The sequence below is a fragment of the Melanerpes formicivorus genome, unplaced genomic scaffold (genome assembly GCF_026170545.1).
Source record: "Melanerpes formicivorus ecotype bairdi unplaced genomic scaffold, bMelFor1.0.p_v2 SCAF_1, whole genome shotgun sequence".
NCBI lineage: Eukaryota > Metazoa > Chordata > Aves > Piciformes > Picidae > Melanerpes > Melanerpes formicivorus.
In genome coordinates, this window is record NW_027142353.1 from 46,624,630 (window position 1) to 46,648,445 (window position 23,816).

The 23,816-nt window shown below is 40.4% G+C and overlaps 1 protein-coding gene across 4 annotated transcripts in view; it reads left to right on the forward strand.

Moving 5' to 3' along the window:
• The window catches only part of STS (steroid sulfatase), a 145,654-nt gene that overhangs the window by 92,747 nt on the left and 29,091 nt on the right, over positions 1-23,816 (forward strand). For all 4 annotated transcript variants that reach the window (XM_068141709.1, XM_068141694.1, XM_068141702.1 and 1 more), the window contains 3 exons: positions 6,137-6,274; positions 16,959-17,118; positions 21,057-21,178. In XM_068141709.1, coding sequence (XP_067997810.1) covers positions 6,137-6,274; positions 16,959-17,118; positions 21,057-21,178 — 420 coding nt within the window. The remainder of the gene's footprint in view (positions 1-6,136; positions 6,275-16,958; positions 17,119-21,056; positions 21,179-23,816) is intronic.

The following is a 23,816-nucleotide window of genomic DNA, read 5'->3' on the forward strand; positions in this document are numbered from 1 at the left end:
AAAGATAAGATTCTCTCCAAAGCAGCAAAAGCAGCCAAAGAAGAAAGGAAGGAATGAAGTGGAATGTGAGAGATTGCTAGGGTACATCTCGCACATCTGGCCAATGAAATTAGTTTAGAATAATCTTTTGTTTTCCTTTTTACACCCAACTGTGAATTGTTTATATTTTTCCACTTTCTCTGCTTGAAATCTGCAGCTAACTTTTAAAGGCATAGCCTAAAACTGTCACAATATAACAATAACAGGAAGGGTTCACAAGACGTGAGGAACAAGGATGGATAGGGAGATATACAAAACCAACAGTCCATGGGAAGAATGTGGATGCGGTAGGGAGAAAGACCAGGCCTGACCATGTGGCAGAGAACCAGGAAGCCAACAGTGACTCTTGGTCCTCTTGTCCAGACAAGGCAAGGGGCAAAAGAGAGGTAAAATGCTGGCCATACCCTCCCCTTTATAGTTTTGCTAGATAGGAGGGGGGAGTGGAACAGACTAACTCAGTTTTCTGGGTGTGAACGAAGGAACTAAGTCCATCTGGATCAGGTTTCCTTAATCCCTGGGGAGAGCAGGGCTCTCACAACCCCTCCCCCCCATCTCAGGATGGGCTAACCCACCACAGATGTAATGGCTGATTTTCCCAGATCACTCTGTCCAATAATTGCCTCAAGATTATTGTAACCTTTTGGATACTGCAGACCCATGTTAAAGTCTGCTGGACTGGAAAAAACTGTTGTAGTTACATGAATTTGCTTTAGCACCAACTGTCTTGTCCTGAGACAGATCTGTAATCCTCCTTCTGAATCCTGTTCTAATCTGGGAAACTGCTTTAATGTTTTCCTCACAGAGACACTACTTTTTCTTGATGCCTGGATTACAGAAGTATTCTGTATTCTGGAGCTTTTATTCATAATTTCAGCAAGAGACTAAATTATTTCAAATTAATACTAAGAATATTTCTGTCGTACTGACTTCAAGTGGCAGTAAGCTAATTTGTGAATCAAATGCATTTGTTCATATGCTTGACTGAATGTTTGAAATTTTTTCCATGTTACATGTTTGTAAGCGCGTTATTGTTTCCCAGTGTTTGTGCCTTGTTTTCAAATTAATAGTAATTATTAATAAAACCTATATCATAATGTAGATGAGTACAGTAGGATTTTTGCATAATTCAAAATTGTGTTCAGAATCAGAGAGTCTGGTTCAGCTCTCATTCATGCTGTGTTAGAGAAGGTGAATAGTGACATGGCACTTCCAGTTACTCTTGTCACTTTCACATGGCTATCACTCCATTGAAACTGTCATTTTCACTTTAAGAATGAAACAGCTCTTTATAATTTAACATAGCTTGAAGCAAGAGTGGAGAGCAGAATGTGGAGAGCACTCCTCAGTATATTTTGGAAGAAGCTTTAGTTACATTTTGGAATGCTGATGTGTTAATTAAACCAAGTAACATCCTAATGTTGTCCTTAACCTGTTTTGTCTCTTAAAAAAATACAAGTGAAATAGAAGTGTCCAAAGATTTAATGCCTTTGTCTACTACAATGTTAATCACCTACATTGGTGCATGCTTTCCTAGAATAGCAATAATAGGAGAAACTTGATCTGAAATTCTAATTGCTGAATAGCTTCAGAAATTATGCAGCTCCTTCAGTGTTAGATTGATTTTGTTTTTCAGAAATGTTCCAAATCTGTTCTGTTATAATCATTAAAAAATGTAAATGGTAACATCCACAGAGATCAGTGCAGCTGTTAATTTTTTAGAGCATGGCTTTCAAGTGAGTCTTTTCAGTCAAGAATCCTTCCATTTTTATTGATGGCTCCCACACTAGGGATAGCAAGCTATTGTCACTTGAACAGAGCTATAGTTTTGCCAGGCTTATTTATCATACAGTTTCATATTCTAAATTAACACTTTACAGCCAAAAAGTCTTTTAAAATTTGTATTGCTTTGTCCCAGGCAACCAGCACCAGAACGAGAGGACACAGTCTCAAACTGCACCAGGGGAAGTTTAGGTTTGAGGTGAGGAGAAAATTCTTCATAGAGAGAGTTGTTTGCCTTTGGAATGGGCTGCCCAGGGAGGTGGTAGAGTCACCATCCCTGGACGTGTTCAAAAAGGGATTGGACATTGCACTTGAAGCCATGGTTTAGTAGTCATGAGGTCTTGGGTGACAGGTTGGACTTGATGATTTTTGAGGTCTTTTCCAACTTTATTTATTCTATGATTCGACAAGCAGCAATGGGATTTACAGGGGATACTGAATCAGCTGAAGTCCCATTCTTGTAATTCATGAGCAGATGACATATGATACCCTCATAAATACATTTTATGGGTGAGTGTGAGAGACTAAAAGTTTGTCTCTCTTGGTGTGACTCAACAAAGATAAAATCACTTGCTGTTTGCCCAGACGATATGTGTTGGGCAGAGCCACTAGAATGACTCTTGGAATGTGCAAAGATAACACTGCTCACTGGGCCACAGCTGGCCTACAACAATGACCCAGCCATTCACGCCTTCAGGACAAGATAATCTCCACCCATCAAGTACCCTGGAAAGGGTAGACAATGGGTTCACCACCTGTTTCCTGATGTGTAATGAGTGTGGGGGTTTGTCTGGAGGGAGACAGAGGAGGCGGAGGGCCCCCCTTCACCCCCCATCCAGATCTCTTGCCCAAACACACAGAAATGCACAGAAAGATTTCCGGGGGGAACGATACCTGGACATTTTACCTAAGGATGATGTCCTGGCCCCTGGAATTCCTGAGGGACAATACTTGGATACATACCTAAGGACTAAAAACTGTATAAAAGACTTGAGCAACTACTGGCTTGTTAGGAAGAAAAACAGAGATGAAGGAAAACACAGGAGACGGACCATGCCGCTGAGGACAATGCTGCTCCAGAGAAAAGAAACCTCAACACCCTTTCTCTACAGACCCAGGCTGCCCAGAGGACCACAGCTCTTCTCCAGCAAAAGCCTCAGCACCATTTCACTGTCTTGGGGGGGGGGGGGTTGGGGGTGGGGGGTGAGGGGTGTGGTAATACAATTCCTTACCTCTTCTTTCTCTCTCCCTCTCTATTTTCTCCCTCTCCCCTTCTTATGTCCACTTTATGTAATAAATAGTCTAGCTGTTGATATTTTGGCCTCGTTTGTGCCTCTAATTTCACAACACGGGAATATTTAGAAGAACTATGTCTCCGAACTGAGACAGTGAGTCAATACAGTTTTAACATCTTTTCTTACTTAGATGTCATTTATCTGTTCACCACACTCATTAAAGTGTGTTGGACATATGGTTGCATGTCTAGCAGTTTGGGTAGGATTCATCTTACTGTCCTTGATGTCTGATATGAAGGCACTTGGTTTTGAGCTAGTTGCATGTCTTTTCTTTTTTAATCAACAGGTAAAAAAGGCCTTCTTAGGGTTGTGACTCAACTTTCCAAAGGCTACTTAAAGAGGTTAGGTGAAATTCCTCCTTGTTCATTAACTTGCATTGCCTGTGAATACATCAGTTTTCACTTAATTCTAAAGTTTCTGTGAATCTACAGAAGTAATAAGAGTGGAGGACTTAAGAATAATACAAATAAAAAAATCATAAGAAAACTGTAAAGATGTATTTTGCATACTTTCTAGTATATGCTTCCAAAATTGGTATAGGTATCTCTCAGAGAGATCCCAATGCATTCTTTTCATTTTTTTTCTGTATTAGAAATGCTGATAGAAACGCTAATATGTGAATGTATTGTTTGTGTTAACAGTAGACACATCATTCAAATGCACATTAGTGGAGCTTATCTCCTGTTAACACACACATTATTGTGTATTTATAGTTTTCATTCTAGAAAGTGTCAATTTTCAAAATGAAAATAGAAAGTGAAGTTTTGCTCCATTTCTGCAAGTGCATTGTGATTGCCATCCTCTAACAATATTATTGTTCAAATTACCACTATTAGTCCATCTGCACTGAAAAATGTTGTTGCAAAAATAGTAATTTTATCATTTGCTGGTTAACCTTGGTCTAGCCAGTCTTTATAAGTCCAAAGGAAATGTGTGTCTTACAACTGAGTTCAACAAGCTTTGGATGAGATTTTCTATGTTTCGTTGTTGTTGTTTTCTGGAATGTGTAACATATGCCTATCAGAATATCTTTTTTGCCAGGCGAAGTCAAGCTACTCAATCATGTTTAAAAATCAATCAATCATATAATCCAATGAGTAGAATTCTTTGTTTTATTTTGATTTTGTCTTATATAGGGTGAATTTGAAAATCCAGTTTCCTCAAGGAAAACTAGGTAAAAAAGTGCAATTGTGCATGTCATTGCACATGCATTTCTTTATGCAATCTCATTTATTATTATTATCATAAATCATAGCTTGATACAGGTTAGAAGGGAACTCTGGAGGTCATGTGGCTGAATACCACACAAAGCCTCTTAGCTTGACTCCCCTTTTTGTCGTCATTGCTGTCTTTCCAAAGGTTGTTATAACTACTTAGGAAGTACATTCTCCAAACAATCTTAGAAGCCAATGGGAAACTGCCTCTTTCTTTTCTGGCACCAAATCTGCCTGCTGCAGCAAGCAAATGGCTTGTCTGATGGATCTACAGGATTTTCTCTCAACCCACCAACTTTAAAATGTCAGCCTTTGTAACAGATTTTCCTCAGCTCTGTTGGGAAATTTCAACTCCCACAAGGTTTCAAAATTTACATAAACTAGTTCACCTACTCTTACATTTCTTCTTTTCTCCTAGTTTACAAGCATATTCAACAGGTATCACTTATTTAACTGCTGGTGTTCCTTTATTCACAGAATCACAAAGTGGTAGAAATTGGAGATCATCCAAACCCACTGCTAAAACAAGTTCACTTGGAGCAGGTCATATTCCAGTCATTTGAGCTGATGAGAAATGAAAACAGTCAGCCTTTTTAAGAAGGCTGTTTTAGAAAGCTATAACATTTAAAGCAGGAATACTAGCAGTAAGGTAGCTACTTATCCAGAAAAAGAGCATAGCAACAGAAACAGTGATCTGAATATTATTTAAAAGGCCCTCTGTTTCCAAGTTCTTATCTAATTCTCTTTGACATAATAATAGGGCATGAGCTTATGTATTAATTTTTAGTGGACAGATAAGCAATCAAAGTTAACATTCAAACTGGACTATTCTTGGATGTTTAAGTAAAAGGAATAAAGATGAAATGATTGTGAAGACAGAATTATCTTTATATATGCTGAGATCCCAAAAGAACAAGTTTAAATCTCCTTTGCAGGCAGATGTGAAGAAGTATATTCTTATAGTTTGGTCAGTTTCCAGAATGCATAATTTTAGATTTGTAATCAGTATAAAATTCACTGGAGCAAGTTACAGGAGCACTTTCACTCTCATTCATGTAGAACCCTCTTTAAAGTCAGTCTAAATAGGTTTGAATGTAGTTTCATTAAGGCACTTCACGGTGCTGAGGTAATGTGAGAATCTCTTTGTGAACATGAAACATGGGTCTAAGGTACCTTGGAGATACAGAGCATATCCTCTTTTAAATATGTACATGTGTGTATTGCCTTGCACATTTTGAGTATAGTTGATGTCTATTCTTATATGATGTGAAATTAAAGACTCGTTAGTAGCTTTGATAATGAAACCAGTGCTCCAGAGGCACTCCACACTTTTTTTTTTTTTAAGAATGTCATATTCAAACACTAACATTGAGATTAGGTTGCTAAGATGCAAAGCTTTATCCCCAAACTGTCAGCTCTATTCTGCATGCTGAGACACTTTGAGACATTCCCGAGTGTTTGAATCATCTTGCTGAGGGGTTTCCTTGATTGAGAACAGTTGCTACCAAAGGTCACTATCTCTCTGTAGATCAGCCCTTTTCTCTGATGTGCACAAATCTCATTTTATACTTCAAGAAACCTGCAGCAATGGAACCGTGCTCCTGATTGCAACAAGCCTTGTGCAGTTGCCCCCTGCTGCTATGCTGCATGTCGCCAGTCACTAGGTATGGTACTGTTCATATGGAAAGGGATCTTAAAAAGACATAAGGAAAAAAATATTTGTATGTGCCAAGGCTAATGAAGAATGCACTGAAAGATATTAAAGCTGGGTTTTTTTGTTTGTTTTTCTTTTTCTTTCTTTCTTTTTAGGACAGGTGCTGGATGCACTAGAGGAATACAATCTGAGTCATAAAACACTTGTATACTTTACATCTGACCAAGGGGCTCATGTTGAAGAAATCTCCAGTTCTGGAGAAGTCCATGGAGGACATAATGGCATATATAAAGGTGATCATTCTCTAATGATTCTTATAAATTGGGTCAGGAAATAATTTTTTTTTTTTTTTTCCTCAGAAAAAAGCTGTTATGTACTCTGTGGCCAAGGTCAAAACTTCTTAAACAGTAAATTTCTCATGACTGCCATTCTAAATTCAAATATGGGCAGTAAATATGAAGGATTTATTTGTCAAATTCAGCAACTCAAGCAGTGTACATGCTCAGCCGGAGCCTTTGGAGTTTCAGTACTAGCAGATAAACTCTGGTCAAAGACATATTTGAAAGGATGTCAGTTGAAAGTATTTCACTGTAATGGCTAGGTAGCAGAATAGAAGGGGGAAAAAGTGGTTTATGAGACATGAGGAATCACAAATAGGAACTAGATACCACAGAGTAAGTGGGATCACATGAAGATAGGGTGTTAGGATATGGAGAATATGGGAGAAACAGAAACAGAGTCCAATGTAGTAATTTCAGGAAAGTAAAAAAGGAAAGTTAGGTGAAAATGAAAAAATGAGAAGTTAGGCTGAGTTTGGGTTGAATGAGCTTGACAACAGCTGCCTGCTTTCTATGGCACAAATGGTGGACACTGCATCAGGCAAATGAATGTCAACATATTTTTGATCATTTTTAATCTTACTGAACTAAGGTATTTTTTAATTTTTTTTCCCAATAACCTGCAAACATAAAATTATTTTCATTCTTTCACTAGGCAGTGTCTGTGTTGTTTCCCCCTCATATTTCAGGGGAAAAGATCAAAGAAATCCAGCAGTTTTTTGAAAGTAATTTACAAAACTGGAAGCTTTGTAGAGAGAAAGAAGTAAATTGCCATTAAGTATGATTTTTTTTAAAAAAAATATTGCAAAACTACAAGATTGTGTAGTAATTGAGTCTGGAAGGCACCTCCCAAAGTTTGTAGTCCTAGACCCTGCATAGCAGGGTAAGGTAGAACAGGTCTGTGTCCAGTCAAGTTATAAAAATCTCCAATAATGGAGACTGCACAGCCTTTCTGAGTAACTTGCTCCAGTATTTGATCACACTTACCATAAATAAAAAAAGAAACCTTTCTCTTTTGTTTAAATAGAATTTTCTGTCTTTGAGTTTGTCCACATTGCCTCTTACCCTGTCAGTGAATACCACTGAAATGAACCTGGCTCTGTCCTCTTCGGAGGACAATATGTATGTTAAATCCATACAGACAAGTAAGATCCCACTGAACATTCTCATCTGCAAGCTGAACAGTCCCACCTTTCTCAGCCTGTCCTCACATGTCAAATGCTCCAACTGCTTCAACTTTTCATAACCCTCCTTTGGACTCACTCCAGAATGTCTGTCTCTCTTGCCCTGGAGACCTCTGCACTTGGACCCAGTACTCCAGATGTGGCCCACTAGTGCTGAGCAGATAAGGGTCACCTCCCTCAACTTGCTGGAAATGTTCTCCTTAATGCAGCTCAGGCAGCTATTGGCCTTCTTTACCACGTGGGCAGATTTCTAGTTCATGATCATCTAGTTGTCCACCAGGAATCCCAGATCCTTCTCTGCTGCGCTGCTTTCCAGACAATCAACTCCCTTGCCTTTGCTGGTGCTAGAGATTATTCCTTTGCGGATGCAGTACTTGGTTCTTTTTGGCCCATTTCTTCACTCTGTTGAGGTCCCTCTGGATAGCAGCATAACCATCAGTAGATCAGCCGCTCCTCCCGGTTTTGTATTATCTGCAAAGCTGCAAAAAAGAAGAAAGGTAGGCAAATACTGTAAACACTAAAAATACAGTGAGTTTTTCAAGTGAGAAAAAGCCACAGATTTTAGTCAGTCTGAGAAATGACCCCCATATTTTAAATGAGCTGGGAAGGAAATACTACATAAGCAAAAAAAGCAATGCGCAAGTCGTAAGGTTGTTAAGTACCAGGTGGATCCCCTTGGGCTAACACCAGAGTGGAATGTATCTTGAAAGCTAGCGCATAGGCCTTACATATTGATTTAAGTAATTAAGGAACCATATGGTTATGTATCTGTAGATGTAGGCACAGCCTGAGGTTCTTTAGGAGCTTTAAAAAATATTTGCCTTCTAGAATGCCAGACATAAGATACAGGATAAATGATGAGGTGGGAAAAAACTCAGGGGAATATGCCTTCCTGAGAAACTTGGATTAAAAAGAGTTTTTTCTAGCAAATTTTTTATTCATATTTACAGAACAGAGAATAATTTGAAATAGATCTTACTGGAATTAATAAAAAATCTGATTGATAGGGTTACATGGGGAGTCATAGGACTTCTTGGTTTTGAAATAAATAGTGTGGTGTACAGTTACCATCTATACTATGCTGGCAAGTCTTACAATATTCTGTGGGATTGGAAATAATCACTAAATAAGAAGAAAATATATCATAGTATGAGTGACATTCTTAATAAAATAAAAATAAATTAAAATACCCATGCAATCAGTTGAATATACTTTTGCCATTTTGAAATACAATATATTCTGCAAAGTGCTTGAGGTCTGTACATCTCTGGCAGATTTAATGGAAACCAGATCTGTGAAGTCATAATTTTCAGGCACTGATACAGCAATGTGCCTTAAAGAGGCAAAAGGACATTCTTTAATGCTGCTTTTCTCATGTGTGCACATACTAGGAATTTACTTCACCTGATGAATAGTTTACAAAACTATTTTGTAGTGTCTACTAGACACTACTTATCTTCTTGCATATGAGTGGAGCATGAATGTGAATAAGAATCAAGACACTTAACCTTCTTGTTGGAGCTGAAGCAGTATGCTTGGCAATAATTGGTTCTGCCCTGAAATCAAAAGCTCTCAACAGATCTCCACAATTCAAAATCACTAATTTGTATTGATATACAGCCCAATGAGCACCAATAATAAAATTTAAGAGGAGATTGGAGAGTTAGGCTAGTGCTGCAAGCCTGAATGCAGAAAAAGGAAATTACTTGTTTGAAGGTTTTATTACTCTGGATTCTGACTGTTGAACATTCGCTGTAAATTTCAATAGTCTTTGAAATTAGAAACCAGAACTAACACAGTGTTAAACTGGCTACTGTAATACACAGTCTGATTTGTATCTTCAGTATCCTTTTTTAGAAGTGATTATATAGAAATATTGGATCAAAACCATGTCCTCTATTTCCAATGCCTTTTTTTCTGACAGTCATCAGAATCACAGTCCTTGGAGGAAGATACAGGATCTGTGTACTAAATATAGAAGATCCCTAAGAATCTCTCCTACTAATCTTAGATAGTATGCCCTTGATTTAAAATGTGAATCCTGACAATTTAGATTATACAAAAAAAATTTAGCATTATTTAGATGAGTTATCATCATGTGAAGAGGAAATTCCACTTTGAGTCCTTCTGAATTCTTAGCATAGCCTAAATCATTTGATAATGAGAACATGGTGCATTTACTATTTTGAAATGGAACAATTGCAGATTTCATTGAACATCTTGAAGTTTAATACTGTTTCCTCACTGATTTAGCATAAAGGAGGGAAAACTGTTTATACTTTCTCTATCTTTCTTTTTTATGGTAAACTTTTATTGTGCCTTTTTCCCTTTAATACTTCACTCAAGAGAAGAATTGTCTTACCAACATCTTTCATCAGTCTTAGCTGATGATTTTTATTTGGTCCTTAATTTCTTGTTATTTTTTTCCTGTGATTATAAGAAGGAAAGAAGGAAAGAAAGAGCAGTATAGTTATAATGCAAATGATCTAAGAAAGTTATTTTAAATAGTTTTCATCATTTATCATTCAAAATATTAATAATGATACACCACAGACTTCCCCTTTCATGGTGGTGAGAGAAAGTTCAGTTCTCCCTCCCCCACAAAGAAACCACAGCTAACTCAGTTGGAGAAGCAAAGGATATGAGCTATATTTACAAGCAGGATGAAATGCAAATGGATATATACACAATATACAGTATTTACAATATATACAGAAATACACATCAAAGAAAGTAAGACAGAACAAAACTCCTTCCTCCAGCCAGAGGAGGGTTCCCACCCCTGTACCCCACTCTCTCCCCTTACCTCCCTTTTTTCCCAAAAAGGATTAGAGAGAGAGAAAAGGTAATTATTAAGGAGGAAATTCCGTTTAGCTCAAAGCACATGCAAGAATTAGTTTTCTTATCCCAAGGAAGCGCATGCAAGAATTAGTTTTCTTATCCCAAGGTTAACAGGTCCCGCAGCCGTTGCTTAGAAGCAGACGGGCTGAAAAGACAGAATAGACTCGAACTGAGACAGAGACTCAAACAGAACTCAAACGTAAAGTTGCATTTTACCTATCTACCAATGAAATTTGTTTAGAATATGTGAATGCTTTCAAAACATTCAGCCAGAGTATTCCAGCAACTGTCCCTTTCTCAAAGGCACAGCCTAAAACGGTCACAATCCACGCCTTCTAAACAATTTAATTGGCTGCTCGTACTGTCCATCCAACTGAAAACAATATCTAGTTTGTAAGTAAAGTTCATAGTCCATTCCAGCTATCCTCAGGTATAGATAATTCAGAAGTCCAAGAAAATCAGGAAACAGAAAATGGAAAACAGTTTGTCTCTTCACAGACGAAGTGAAAAAAAGGGAAACAGGGACACAGGGACTCTTAGTTGACTCAGGGCGCTCAGGGTTCTCAGGGTTCGTGCACCGTAGATTCCTCATGGATTCTTCTTTTGGACGCGATGTATCTGTACAACACTCTGAAATTAAACTCTTTCAGTTTGAGTTAAATTCCTTTGTGGAATACACTGAATTTCACCATTCTCTTGCATTACCCCATAAGTGTGACCCAGACCTTAAGCTGAAACCACCCCTCCTGAGGGAGAAAATACCCAAACAGTTTTACCTAACAGATTCTTTTCTCTAACAACAGGAACTCTATCACCTTCTACTTTCTGCAGCAGATCTGAGTGTGCTGGTCCAGCTCGGTTCACTGAACCTCTACTATTTACCAGCCAGGTTGCTTGTGCTAAATGTTTTTCCCAACTTTTCAAAGATCCACCCCCCATGGCTTTAAGAGTGGTCTTCAACAAACCATTGTAGCATTCAATCTTCCCTGCAGCTGGTGCATAGTAGGGATTGTGGAATATCCACTCAATACCGTGCTCTTTGGCCCAGTTCTTTACAAGGTTGTTTTTCAAATGAGTTCTGTTGTCTGACTCAATCTTCTCTGGAGTTCTGTGTCTCCACAGGATTTGTCTCTCCAGCCCAAGAATGGTGTTGCGTGCAGTTGCATGTGGAACTGGATAAGTTTCCAACCACCCAGTGTTCGCCTCTACCATAGTAAGCACGTATTGCTTACCAGAACTTGCACTTGCAGCCTGCAAAGCCAATCAGATCCTGGGCTGCATCAGGAGAAGTGTGGCTAGCAGGTCGAGGGAGGTGATCCTCCCCCTCTACTCAGCCCTGGTGAGACCCCACCTGGAGTACTGTGTCCAGTTCTGGAGCCCCTATTACAAGAGGGATGTGGAGGTGCTGGAACGTGTCCAGAGAAGGGCCACAAGGATGATCAGAGGGCTGGAGCACCTCTCCTATGAGGACAGGCTGAAGGAGTTGGGGCTGTTCAGTCTGCAGAAGAGAAGGCTCCGAGGTGACCTAATTGTCGCCTTCCAGTATCTGAAAGGGGCCTACAGGAAGGCTGGGGAAGGACTTCTCAGGATCTCAGGTAGTGATAGGACTTGGGGGAATGGAATGAAGCTGGAGGTGGGGAGATTCAGGCTGGATGTGAGGAGGAGGTTCTTCACCATGAGAGTGGTGAAACCCTGGAATGTGTTGTCCAGGGAGGTGGTCGAGGCCCCGTCCCTGGGGGTGTTTAAGACCAGGCTGGACGAGGTTCTGTCCAGCCTGATCTAGTGTGGGGTGTCCCTGCCCATGGCAGGGGGGTTGGAAGTAGATGATCCTTGTGGTCCCTTCCAACCCTGAATGAAACTATGAAACTATGAAACTATGAAACTATGAAACGTGGTAGAGTGAAGTAGTCAATCTGCCAAGCTTCACCATACTTGTATTTGGACCATCTGTCACCATACCACAAAGGCTTAATTCGTTTTCCCTGCTTAATAGCAGCACAAATGTCACAGTCATGGATGACTTGTGTGATAGCATCCATGGAAATGTCTATGGATCTGTCACGAGCCCATTGGTATGTTGCATCTCTGCCTTGATGTCCTGACGAATCATGAGCCCACCGAGCTCAGAATATCTCACCTCGGTGTTTCCAGTCGAGATCAAGATTAGAGTCCATGTCTACTTGAGAAACTCTTGCAGCTAGATCTGCCTGATGGTTGTGTTGCTGTTCCTCAGTAGCTTTGCTCTTAGGAATGTGAGCATCAATGTGTCTCACTTTCACTGGAATTCTCTCGATTCGATCAGCAATGTCCTGCCACAGGTTGGCTGCCCAAATAGGCTTTCCTTTTCTCTGCCAACCACTCTTCTTCCAGTTCTTTAGTCAACCCCACAGAGCATTGGCTGCTATCCATGAGTCGGTGCAGAGATAAAGCTTTGGCCATCTCTCACATTCAGCTACGTCGAGAGCTAGCTAGACAGCTTTCACCTCTGTGAACTGACTGGATTCTCCTTCTCCATCCTTTGCTTCTGCAACTCAGCATGTTGGACTCCACACTGCAGACTTCCACCTTCACTTGTTTCCAACAAGACGACAGGACCTGTCTGTGAACAAAGCCTATTTCTTTTCATCATCAGAAAGGTCATTGTAAGGAGGAGCTTCCTCAGCACGAGTTACTCTCTTCTCTGGAGGTTTAGTACAGTTGATGCCTTCAGGCCAACTTGAGATCACCTCCACTAGACCAGGTCTTTCAAGATTTCCCATTCGAGCTCTCTGTGTTATCAGAGGCATCCACTTAGACCAGGTTGAATCTGGCGTGATGTGGTGTAGAACCGTTGTCTTTGAACATCCAATTCAAAACTGGTAATCTGGCAGCTAAGAGAAGTTGTGATTCAGTTCCAATCACTTCAGAAGCTGCTTTTACTCCTTCATAGGCAGCTAGAATCTCTTTTTCTGTTGGAGTATAATTAGCCTCTGAACCTCTGTAACCTCAACTCCAGAAACCAAGAGGTCGTCCACGTGTCTCACCTGGAGCTTTTTGCCACAAACACCAGGTTGGACCATTGTCACTTGCAGCCGTGTACAGAATGTTCTTAATGTCTGGACCATCTCAGACAGGTCCCAGACCCATTGCTTGAACTACCTCTTGCTTTATCTGGTCAAAGGCTGCTTGTTGTTCAGGTCCCCAGTGGAAATTGTTTCTCTTTCGAGTCACATCATACAGAGGTTTCACAATCGGAACCACCAAAGGCCACTGCTGCTCACCCCAGAGCCACGCCCCGTGGAGAGGAACTGCTGCCAGCTGCAGCAAAGTGCCACTGCATGGGCTTTGCAGCAGGGTGCTCGACAGAAACCAAGACAGCTATATGGCCCAGCCCTGGGTTACAGCCAGCAAAGCAGGGAAATACTGCTCCAGGGTCAACTGCTTCCCCAACTTGCTCTGCAAACTCCCCAGCAAGCCATCAGGTGGCTCAGCACCGCTTTGCTTTGTTTGAAGCGGTGCAATCCATACAGTGTGCTTTGGATTTTAGTTGCAGCTCCGGTAGTCCTTGAGTCTTGGGTCCAGGTCTGGGCTTCTCAGTTTAAGAAGAACATTGAGAGACTTGAAGGTGTCCAGAGAGGGCAGCAGGGCTGGGGAGGGGTCTGGAGTGCAGCCCTGTGAGGAGAGGCTGAGGGAGCTGGGGTTGCTTGGCCTGGATAGGAGGAGGCTCAGGGGAGACCTCATTGCTCTCTACAACTACCTGAAGGGAGATTGTAGTCAGGTGGGTGTTGGTCTCTTCTCCCTGGCAAGCAGCACCAGAACAAGAGGGCACAGCTCGAGACTGTGTCAGGGGAGGTTTAGGCTGGAGGTGAGGAGAAAGTTCTTCCCAGCAAGAGGAATTGGCCATTGGGATGTGCTGCCCAGGGACGTGGTGGAGTCACCATCCCTGGAGGTGTTCAGAAAAGGCTTGGATGTGGCATGTGGAGCCACGGTTTAGTTGTCAGTAGGTGTTGGGTGACAGGTAATAGGTTGGACTTGATGATCTCTGAGGTTTCTTCCAACCTCATTGATTCTATGATTCTATGATTCTATGACTGTACCCAGGAATGTGCAGTCTCCAAAATCCCACTATCCCCAAGAAATGTAGTTTCTTGCTTGTTCAGGGGATTTGCCATGGTAGAGACTCTATTTACCACATCCACTGGAATGTGTCAGAGTCCATCCTGCCACCGCACTCCCAGAAATTGGATCTCTGTGGTACGTCCTTTCACCTTGTCTTGCTTGATGGTGAAACCTGTGTTCAGAACAATGTCAGTGTTTTCAAAACATTCAGCCTGAGTGTTCCAGCAACTGTCCCTTTCTCAAAGGCACAGCCTAAAATGGTCACATCTTTATGTGTCATCCTTTGTAAAAGCTCTATCCCCAGAGTTAGGTAATAGCAGTCAATTTAAACCAGAGGGAGAGAAAAAAGATAAATTCTTTCAGCTAAGTTTTGAAATGAGGTTAAAATGGAAATTTGATGTGTTGTGGATGGCTGCAGATTTATGTCTGTACTTTACCTGCTTCTGCAGAAATTTCTGGAAAGGTGAATGTAGGCTATTGTTCAATACAACACTGAAAGCATAGATAGCTAAGCATTAAAATACAGCCTAGGGTGCTTTATGATGTTTTAAAAATGTATTTAAGGGAACAAAAATAACATATAGCTAGCCTGCCTAGAGTATGCCAGGCATATAGACTACTGGGTTGTTACCTTTTCTCTGTTTCAGTGTTGTCAAATCAAATCAAAATACAAAACTAATAGGCCAGATCCTGAAATATTAAGATATTTTATTTTAAATAATGGCTTTTTGTGGATTTGTTCTTGTCTATCTAATATTTTAGTCATTTGGATGTTTTTATATTTCAAGCATTTTTAGCAAAACCTTGATTAATTTTGTTAGGGGAAAAAGAATGCAGATTGTGTTAACAACATTTAACAGACACAATTTTAAAGTAATGTGTATCAAGGGATTTTTAATCATATAATGGCATTAACTCAGGTTCTGTCATTAAGCACAGTTCTAATAAGGATGAACACCACATAGGCATAGATAATAAAGAACAGTCTTCCACAATGACCTGTAATTCTTGCCCTGTTTCCCTTCTATTCCTAGTCTCCAGAGATATAAAAAAAAAAAAATTATATTCCGATTAGTCATATAAAAGGAAAACCACAATCACTTCTTCATAGCCATAAGTGAGGAGATAGCCCTGCTCCAGTCTCCATTTTGCGTTTTATACCTCACAGCAGGGGAACAGAGTTTGCTGAGTGCTCTCTGTGCTTGGGCAATGTGCAGGTTTTCTGTTCTCTTCAGTACTGATTCAAGAAAGTTATGTTGCGAACCTTGGAACAGTAAAAGCCATACAATAACTAGATTTTAAGATCTGCAACATCTGGGAATGGAATTCACTTACCTTGAAATTACTCTGTCTTCAGATTACACAGGAGGCAACAGTAAAATGAGAGTTTTATTTAAAGAATCACATCTAACTGGTACTGTTACTAGGTTCAGACAGACACACAGAAATAAAAGGAACCTTGCACTTCAAGTTACCTATGGTATAGATCAGCTCTTACAGTTTTCTGTCTGTCAATACCATCTGGCCAAGAAGCTGCTGTGTTGTGTGTGCAGAACTGAGATCTGCCTCATTTCCCCAGCATAGCTGTTCACTGGAAATAACTTGAGGATGTCTATAATTTTACGTCCTTATACTTTTCTAATATTGTTATTCAGATTTAACTACTGCTACTCAACACAATTTTTTGTGAGCCATAGCTCAGGCAGGTTATTAATCTTAACACTTTCCTGATAGGTAACACATAATCCCCAGCAAACTTTTAAGATCCTAATGACTGTTGTACATGGATAGAGTAATCTTTCTACTTAAGAGGCACACATTCTGTTGACATCTACACTCTTCCTTATGCAACAGTATTACTGACTGCTCAGCAAGCATACTGTTGGGTGAACACTTCCATCTACTAGGTGACAAGTATTTTAAACTTTACCAAATAACAACTATGTAAATGTAAAACAACATTTTATTTAGATTTTTTTAAAAGGCATTTTTTACAAGAATGTAAAAAGAATCCATGAATCTCATTCCTGAGTTTTAAAATAGGTAGCCACACATCTTCTTGTGAGAATGGAATTACATTTAGTGCAGTGACGAGAGTAGATGTAAAAAACTGCTCTAAAAGGCAAATAGTCTCATAGCGAGTTATTCCTAATGCATTAAATAGGGTAATTCAGAAACATACTTGAATTAGTACTTTCTTCTATGTAAAGTCATTAAGTGCTATTTTTAATAAAATATCATACACCTTGTCTGGGTTCATAACACAGATATCTTGGCATTCCTCCATTATTGTTCCCTTTTATTTTGGTTTTCTCTTCTCATAGCCATGTGGCATATTATCTAGACCAAATTCAATAGGATGATTCCTGCAAGGTGCAAATCAAAAATAAGGTAAATACATTTAATAAAAATATTCTAGCTAAGCAGAATGTTTGATATTTGGAAATTGAATCTTGGGGAGGGTATATTTCTAAGCAGAAATTGATTTCTTAACAAACAAAACTTTTATTTTTCAGGTGGAAAATCAATGAATTGGGAAGGAGGTATTCGTGTGCCAGGGCTTCTCCGTTGGTCTGGAGTAATACAGGCTGGTGCTTATATTGATGAGCCAACAAGTAATATGGATATATTTCCTACTGTAGTTAAAGTTGCTGAGGCACAGTTACCCTCTGACAGGTATGCTTTGTAGATATCTCTGCTTTAGACAGAGTCTCATGAGTGTTTTATACATGCTATTGATGTCTATTAAAATGGAGGTGAGAATGGAAAGAAAGAATTGGATTTTAAAAGCAAGTTTTTGAAAATACTTCAAGAATACTTTGGGTCCTTCACTACAAGAAAGATACTGAGTTGCTGGAACATGTCTGAGAAGGGCAACAAAGCGGGTGAAGGGTCTAGAGAACAAGTCTTATGAGAAACAGCTGAGGGAACTGGGATTGTTTAGACTGAAGAAGAGGAGGGTGAGGGGAGATGTCATTGTGCTCTACAACTCCCTGAAAGGAGGTAAGTGAGGTTGAGGTCAGTCTCTTCTCTCTAGTATCCAGCCAGCATGGATTTAGGAAGGGCAGGTACTGCCTGACCAACCTGATCTCCTTCTATGATCAGGTGATCTGCCTGGTGAATGTGGGGAGGCCTGTGGATGTAGTCTACCTGGACCTCAGCAAGGCCTTTGACACTGTCCCCCATAGCAAACTCCTGGCCAAGCTGTCAGCCCATGGCCTGGATGGGACCACACTGCTTAGGGTTAGGAACTAGATGGAGGGCCGAGCCCAGAGAGTGGTGGTGAATGGTGCCACATCCAGCTGGCAGCCAGTCACTAGTGGTGTGCCCCAAGGATCAGTACTGGGCCCCATGCTCCTTAACATCCTTATTGGTGATCTGGATGAGGGCATTGAGTTGATCATCAGTAAATTTGTGGACGACACCAAACTGGGGGCAGGAGTTGATCTGCTGGAGGGTAGAGAGGCTTTGCAGAGGGACCTCAACAGGCTGGACAGATGGGCAGAATCCAATGGCATGAAATTTAACGCATCCAAGTGCCGGGTTCTGTACATTGGCCACAACAACTCCATGCAGTGCTACAGGCTGGGGTCAGAGTGGCTGGAGAGTAGCCAGGTATAGAGGGACCTAGGGGTGCTAGTTGATGGTAGGCTGAACATGAGCCTGCAGTGTGCCTAGGCAGCCAGGATGGCCAATGGCATCCTGGCCTGCATCAAGAACAGTATGGCCAGCAGGAGCAGGGAGGTCATTCTCCCCCTGTATACTGCACTGGTTAGGCTGCACCTCAACTACTGTGTCCAGTTCTAGACCCCTCAGTTTAGGAAGGATGTTGACTTGCTGGACCGTGTTCAGAGAAGGGCAACAAAGTTGGTGAGGGGTTTGGAACACAAGCCCTATGAGGAGAGGCTGAGGGAGCTGGGGTTGCTTAGCCTGGAGAAGAGGAGGCTCAGGGGTGACTTTATCACTCTCTATGACTATCTGAAGGGAGTTTGTAGACAGGCAGAGGTTGGTCTCTTCTCCCAGGCAGCCAGCACCAGAACAAGAGGACACAGTCTCAGGCTACGCCAGGGGGGGTTTAGTCTGGAAGTTAGGAAGAAGTTCTATACAGAAAGAGTGATTGCCCATCGGAATGGGCTTTCTGAGGAGGTAGTGGAGTTGCCATCACTGGAGGTGTTCAGGAGGAGACTTGATGGGGTGCTTGATTGCATGGTTTAGTTGATTAGGTGGTGTTGGATGATAGGCTGGACACGATGATCTTGAAGGTCTCTTCCAACCTGGTCTATTCTATTCTATTCTATTCTATTCTATTCTATTCTATTCTATTCTATTCTATTCTATTCTATTCTATTCTATGATAAGACAAGAGAAAATTGTGCCAGAAGATGTTTCGATTGAATATTATGAAAAAATTATTTCCTGAAAGAGTGACCAGGTATTGAAATAGGTTACTCAGGAAGGTGAAGGAGTCATCGTCCCTGGAGGTGTTCAAGAAATATGTCGACATGGTGCTTTGGGATGCGGTTTAATGGCCTTGGTGGTGCTAGGCTGATGGTTGGACTCGATCTTTTCCGACCAAAGCAATTCTATAATTCTATGAGTGAACATGGTAGAAAAAGTAACTGTTTTAAACATTTTGAGCTCATCTTTGGCCTTCTTATTATGATAATACATATCAAATTGCCAGACAGGCTTTTCTGTTTTTTTTTTTTTTCTTTTTTTCTCTCTCAAGTTAGTGAAAATAATCCCTTACAGATAAAAAAAAAAAGCATAATAAGAAAACTTACTGGATTTGTGAACATGTTTTATTGACACCTGTACATCTGTATTTTGTCTTCTTCAGGAGATACCTAGTTTCAGTAGCAAGGTGCCTCCACCTAAATTCTGTTGACATTCAAATCCAATAAGTGGAAAAACTTACTGATGTGCATATGCTTTGAACACATCTGTCATACACAAACAGCTTTTTACATCAAAACATGCAGGATCCCTTTGGGGAAAACCAGTGATGAGCAGAGACAATCTGGTAAGACACTGAGAGCAAGAAGGTGGCAGAGCAGGACATGTGTAATACATGAAAAATTAGTCAGGCTAGTGCTCTTGCAAGTTGCTCCAGACGTGATTTTTCTGTGTAGCCTAGATGTTATAACTAATACTTCAAGGTAGGTCATCGACTAGCCTGAAGCATTTTTGATCCAGCAGCTGAATTCCTATCACTCCACTGAATTATTCCTGAGCAATATATAATTAGGGTTCTGTCACTGGGAGGAAGCAGGTTAAAAAGGAAAGGAGGAGGTGCTTCTAGTTAAAGAAGTAATAAGAAAGGAAAGTCTCATATAACCCCCTAAAACCAGCAGTTATGGTAATGCAAGAGTACTGGAGACACCTTTTTCTCCATCAAAAGGCTATAGAACAGGAAGTGTATAATAAATGCTCATCTGCTGCTCTCAGCTTGAAAGTGAGCAAGCCTTCAGCGGCAAGACAAGAGTGCATTACTCAGGGAAGAAAGCAGTGCAAACTGAAAGTGAGAAAGACTGATTCAACAGACTCCACAGCCAGGGATGCGCCCAGGAAACAGAGTTGTTGGACACCATAGATATAGAAATTCCACAATGTTTTCCTGCCCATCTTTTGAGATGAATTCTACTCAGAATGATGCTGTTATATGCAATAGCTGCCAAGAATTTCACAGACATACCTAGCTCATAGCTTTAAAAAGTGAAGTTATTAGCTCTCTTGTATCAACTGCACTAATGGGAAAAGAGTTTTTCACAGTACTGAAAGTTAACATGGACATTTATAAACTTTAAAAAGTTTCAACTAAGTTTTTATGAGATTTTGTTCAAAATGTTTTAAAAAAGTATCACCTGATGATATGTATGCTGGCAAAAAGTAATTTCTGATGAAACTTCTTGTGAAATGAATAATTCACAGCAAATCAAATTTGCAGATTGTTTTTTCATCTGACTCCAGCAATTCAAAGGGAAAATTTATGGGAACATCTAAATACTTTGCTTATTTTATAACTCCATTTTGATATAAATTAACTGGTTCCTTCAAAGTATGGTCAAAATTGTCCAGCAGTATTTAAATAATATTTTTGTCTATGTGAGTGTGTGTGTAGTTGATAAACATATACATAAGCATAGTTCATTTTCAACATTGAAATGACAACATCTGTCTTAAGTTCTGTCATACATTATATGCCAGACAGTATTCTTCCCATTACTTCTGGGAATGCAACCAGAGCACAGCTTGTATTTCTCTGGTTTTAGGGTTACATTTGAACAGACTACTTCCAAACAGCTTGAGCAGGTATACTTGGAGGACTCTGTTGTAGCCATTTATTCACATATGTCTTATCAATTTCTCAGAACAGAAAAATATAAAAATGGATTGAGGAAACAACCATCCCTTATGGGAAAATGTGAAAACAATATTCCCTTAAATAATGTAATAGTCAAAGAGGAAGAACAACTGAAGATTTTTTTTTCAAAATTGACCAAATAGAGGTGGCCATTTATTTTTACAAGTAGTGGAAATGAAGAATTACAGTATCTTCTCGGTAAATTGGGGTTTGAATTATTATTCTGATTGTGCAATGCTTTCTTACTCAGAATTATTGATGGACATGATCTGATGCCGTTACTTCAAGGAAAAGTTACCCGGTCCAAGCATGAATTTCTCTTCCATTACTGTAATGCATATTTAAATGCAGTGCGCTGGCATCCAGTAAACAGTGAGTAAACTTGCCTGTTCACATTTTAAATATTTCATACGTTTTTTATTGCAGCTTGAAAAGAATCAGGAAAAAGCCCTGAGCCATAGTAACAAATTGTTTAAAATATCTGACCCTTCTCCTTCTTTTTCTCTTTACCTTTTGCTATAACATGCCTGTTCAAAAATTTGCTGTTTGACATTACTTGATTGACATGAATTAATCTTGAATATCAACACAATACTGAGATGAATCTATCTGATTTTTTTTGTTTGTTTTTTAATAGAATGGTTTGCTGAGTAACAGCACAAATATGATCTCAGTAGAGGAAAATCACCGAGTCAAATTCATAATCATCAAATAAATTAATAAAATCCTATAGAGTCCCCATGATGCTTTTATGAACTTGCTCTTAGTAGCCCAAGGAACAAAGTTTTCCCCCTGATTTACTCCTTTTAAACTAATAGCTCACTGTTTCTGTTATCAACTTCCATATTATCCAATGCATATTTCCCTTTCTATAAAAGTCTCTGTACTGAACAAAGTGAAAGACATTTTCTCATCTCAGGTGATGCTCAGAGTGATGACTTATCTTACAGATTCAAAATGACAATCCAAAAGGATGAAATTATTCTACATCATGATGAAGAAAGATGTAGACACAGCTCCAGGCAGGAAGAAAAGCTGTTCTTTCTCAAATGTATACCTTTGCAAGATGAAGTACACCACCACCACCCCACCCCCAATCTGATGAAAGGGTCAGCTTTGTTATTCACCAAAGGGAAGTTTGATAGGAAATGAAGAGGAGCAATGATGAGGGACTAGTCTATTGTATTTATTTCAGGGACAACTGTGTAGGTTCGGATATTTCCTTTGTCCTTTCTCCAAGGCAATCAAAAGAAAAAGCACAGACGGACCCTGTCAATAACGTTTTCATGTCACTGTGCCGACTTTTGTATGGATGATTGTTGTGATTTAACCCCAGCTAGCAAATAAGTGCCATCCTTCCTAGTGGGATGGTGGAGAGAACTGGAAAGGCAAAAGTGAGAAAAATTGTAGGCTGAGATAAAGACGGTTAAATAGGTGAAGCAAAACCCATCTATGCAAATAAAACAAAACAAGTAATTAATGCACCACTTCCGATCAGTAGGCAGGTGTTCAGTCATCTCCAGGAAAGCAGGGCTGTATCATATGTAATGGTTAACTTGAGAAGACAAAGACCATTACACTAAATAACCCTGTCTTTCTTTGTTTAGTTTTGTATGCTGAGCATGACACCATATATACAGAATTCCTCTTTGGTCAGTTGGAGTCAGCTGGCCTGGCTGTGTCTTCCCCCGGCTTTATGTGCACCCCTAGCCTACCTTCTGGCAGGGTGATGTGAGAAGCAGAAAAAACTTTGTTGCTGTGCAAGCACTGCTCAGCAATAATGAAAACATTCCTGTATGGTTAACACAGATCCAAAACATAGGCCCGTATTTGCTACTGTGAAGAAAATGAACTATCTCCGCCAAAACCAACACAAAGGGATTTTGATGTAATACCTTGTCAGCCTATATTGTAGTGAGAGCATAGGCAATAGCCAGATACTCATTTCTACTTTCTTTTGTACCAGTCCTCTGGGAGTGCTCAACATCTTCACCTTTCTCACTTGCGCAATCTTAGATCTTCAAAATTGCCTTTTTCATGTAGACAATGCAATCATGTTTGTAAAGATATTTGTTGCAGTCAGCTAAAGGTTTGCTCTGTTTATCTCTCTCCAATGTCTTATTGGGGTATACAGACAAATATACTTGCATTACAGCTCTGTGCATCTGATGCTGTCTGCATTGCTGTGGGTTCTCATGTGGAAGAGTATGATTTTTTTGTTGGGGTTTCTTTTTTCCTCTCTGGCATCTCAGCAGCTCTATAAGAGCATCTCTATACTCCTTAATGGACCTAGAGAGGAGCACTATAACTGAAGATGAGGAAAAGGCTGAGGTCCTGAATACCTTCTTTGCTAGGGGCAAGAAGAACCTCCATTCCTTATTGGACCTGGAAGGGAACACTATAACTGAAGATAAGGAAAAGGCTGAGATCCTGAATACCTTCTTTGCCTCAATTTTTAACAGTAAGGCAGGAGGAGTTCAGGACAAGTGGCATCCTGAGCTGGGTGATGGGGTCAGGGAGCAGTGTATTGCCCCAGAAATCCATGAGGCATTAGTTCAGGACCTGCTGAGCCACTTGGACACTCACAAGTCCATGGGACCAGATGGGGTCCATCCTAGGGTGCTGAGAAAGCTGGCAGATGAGCTGGCCAAGCTGCTCTCCATCACTTAGGAGGGGCAGGTCATGCCTCTCCAACCTGATCTCCTTCTATGATCAGGTGACCCACCTGGTGGATGTAGTCTAGTCTAGATGTAGTCTAGTCTAGATGTAGTCTAGTCTAGATGTAGTCTAGGCCTGTGGAAGTAGTCTACCTGGACTTCAGCAAGGCCTTTGACACTGAACCCCACAGCAAACTGCTGGCTAAGCTGTCAGCTTGTGGCTTGTGGCTTGGACAGCAACATTATGTATTGGATTAGGAACTGGCTGGAGGGCCGAGCCCAGAGAGTGGGGGTGAATGGTGCCACATCCAGCTGGCAGCCAGTCACCAGTGGCGTCCCCCAGGGATCAGTTC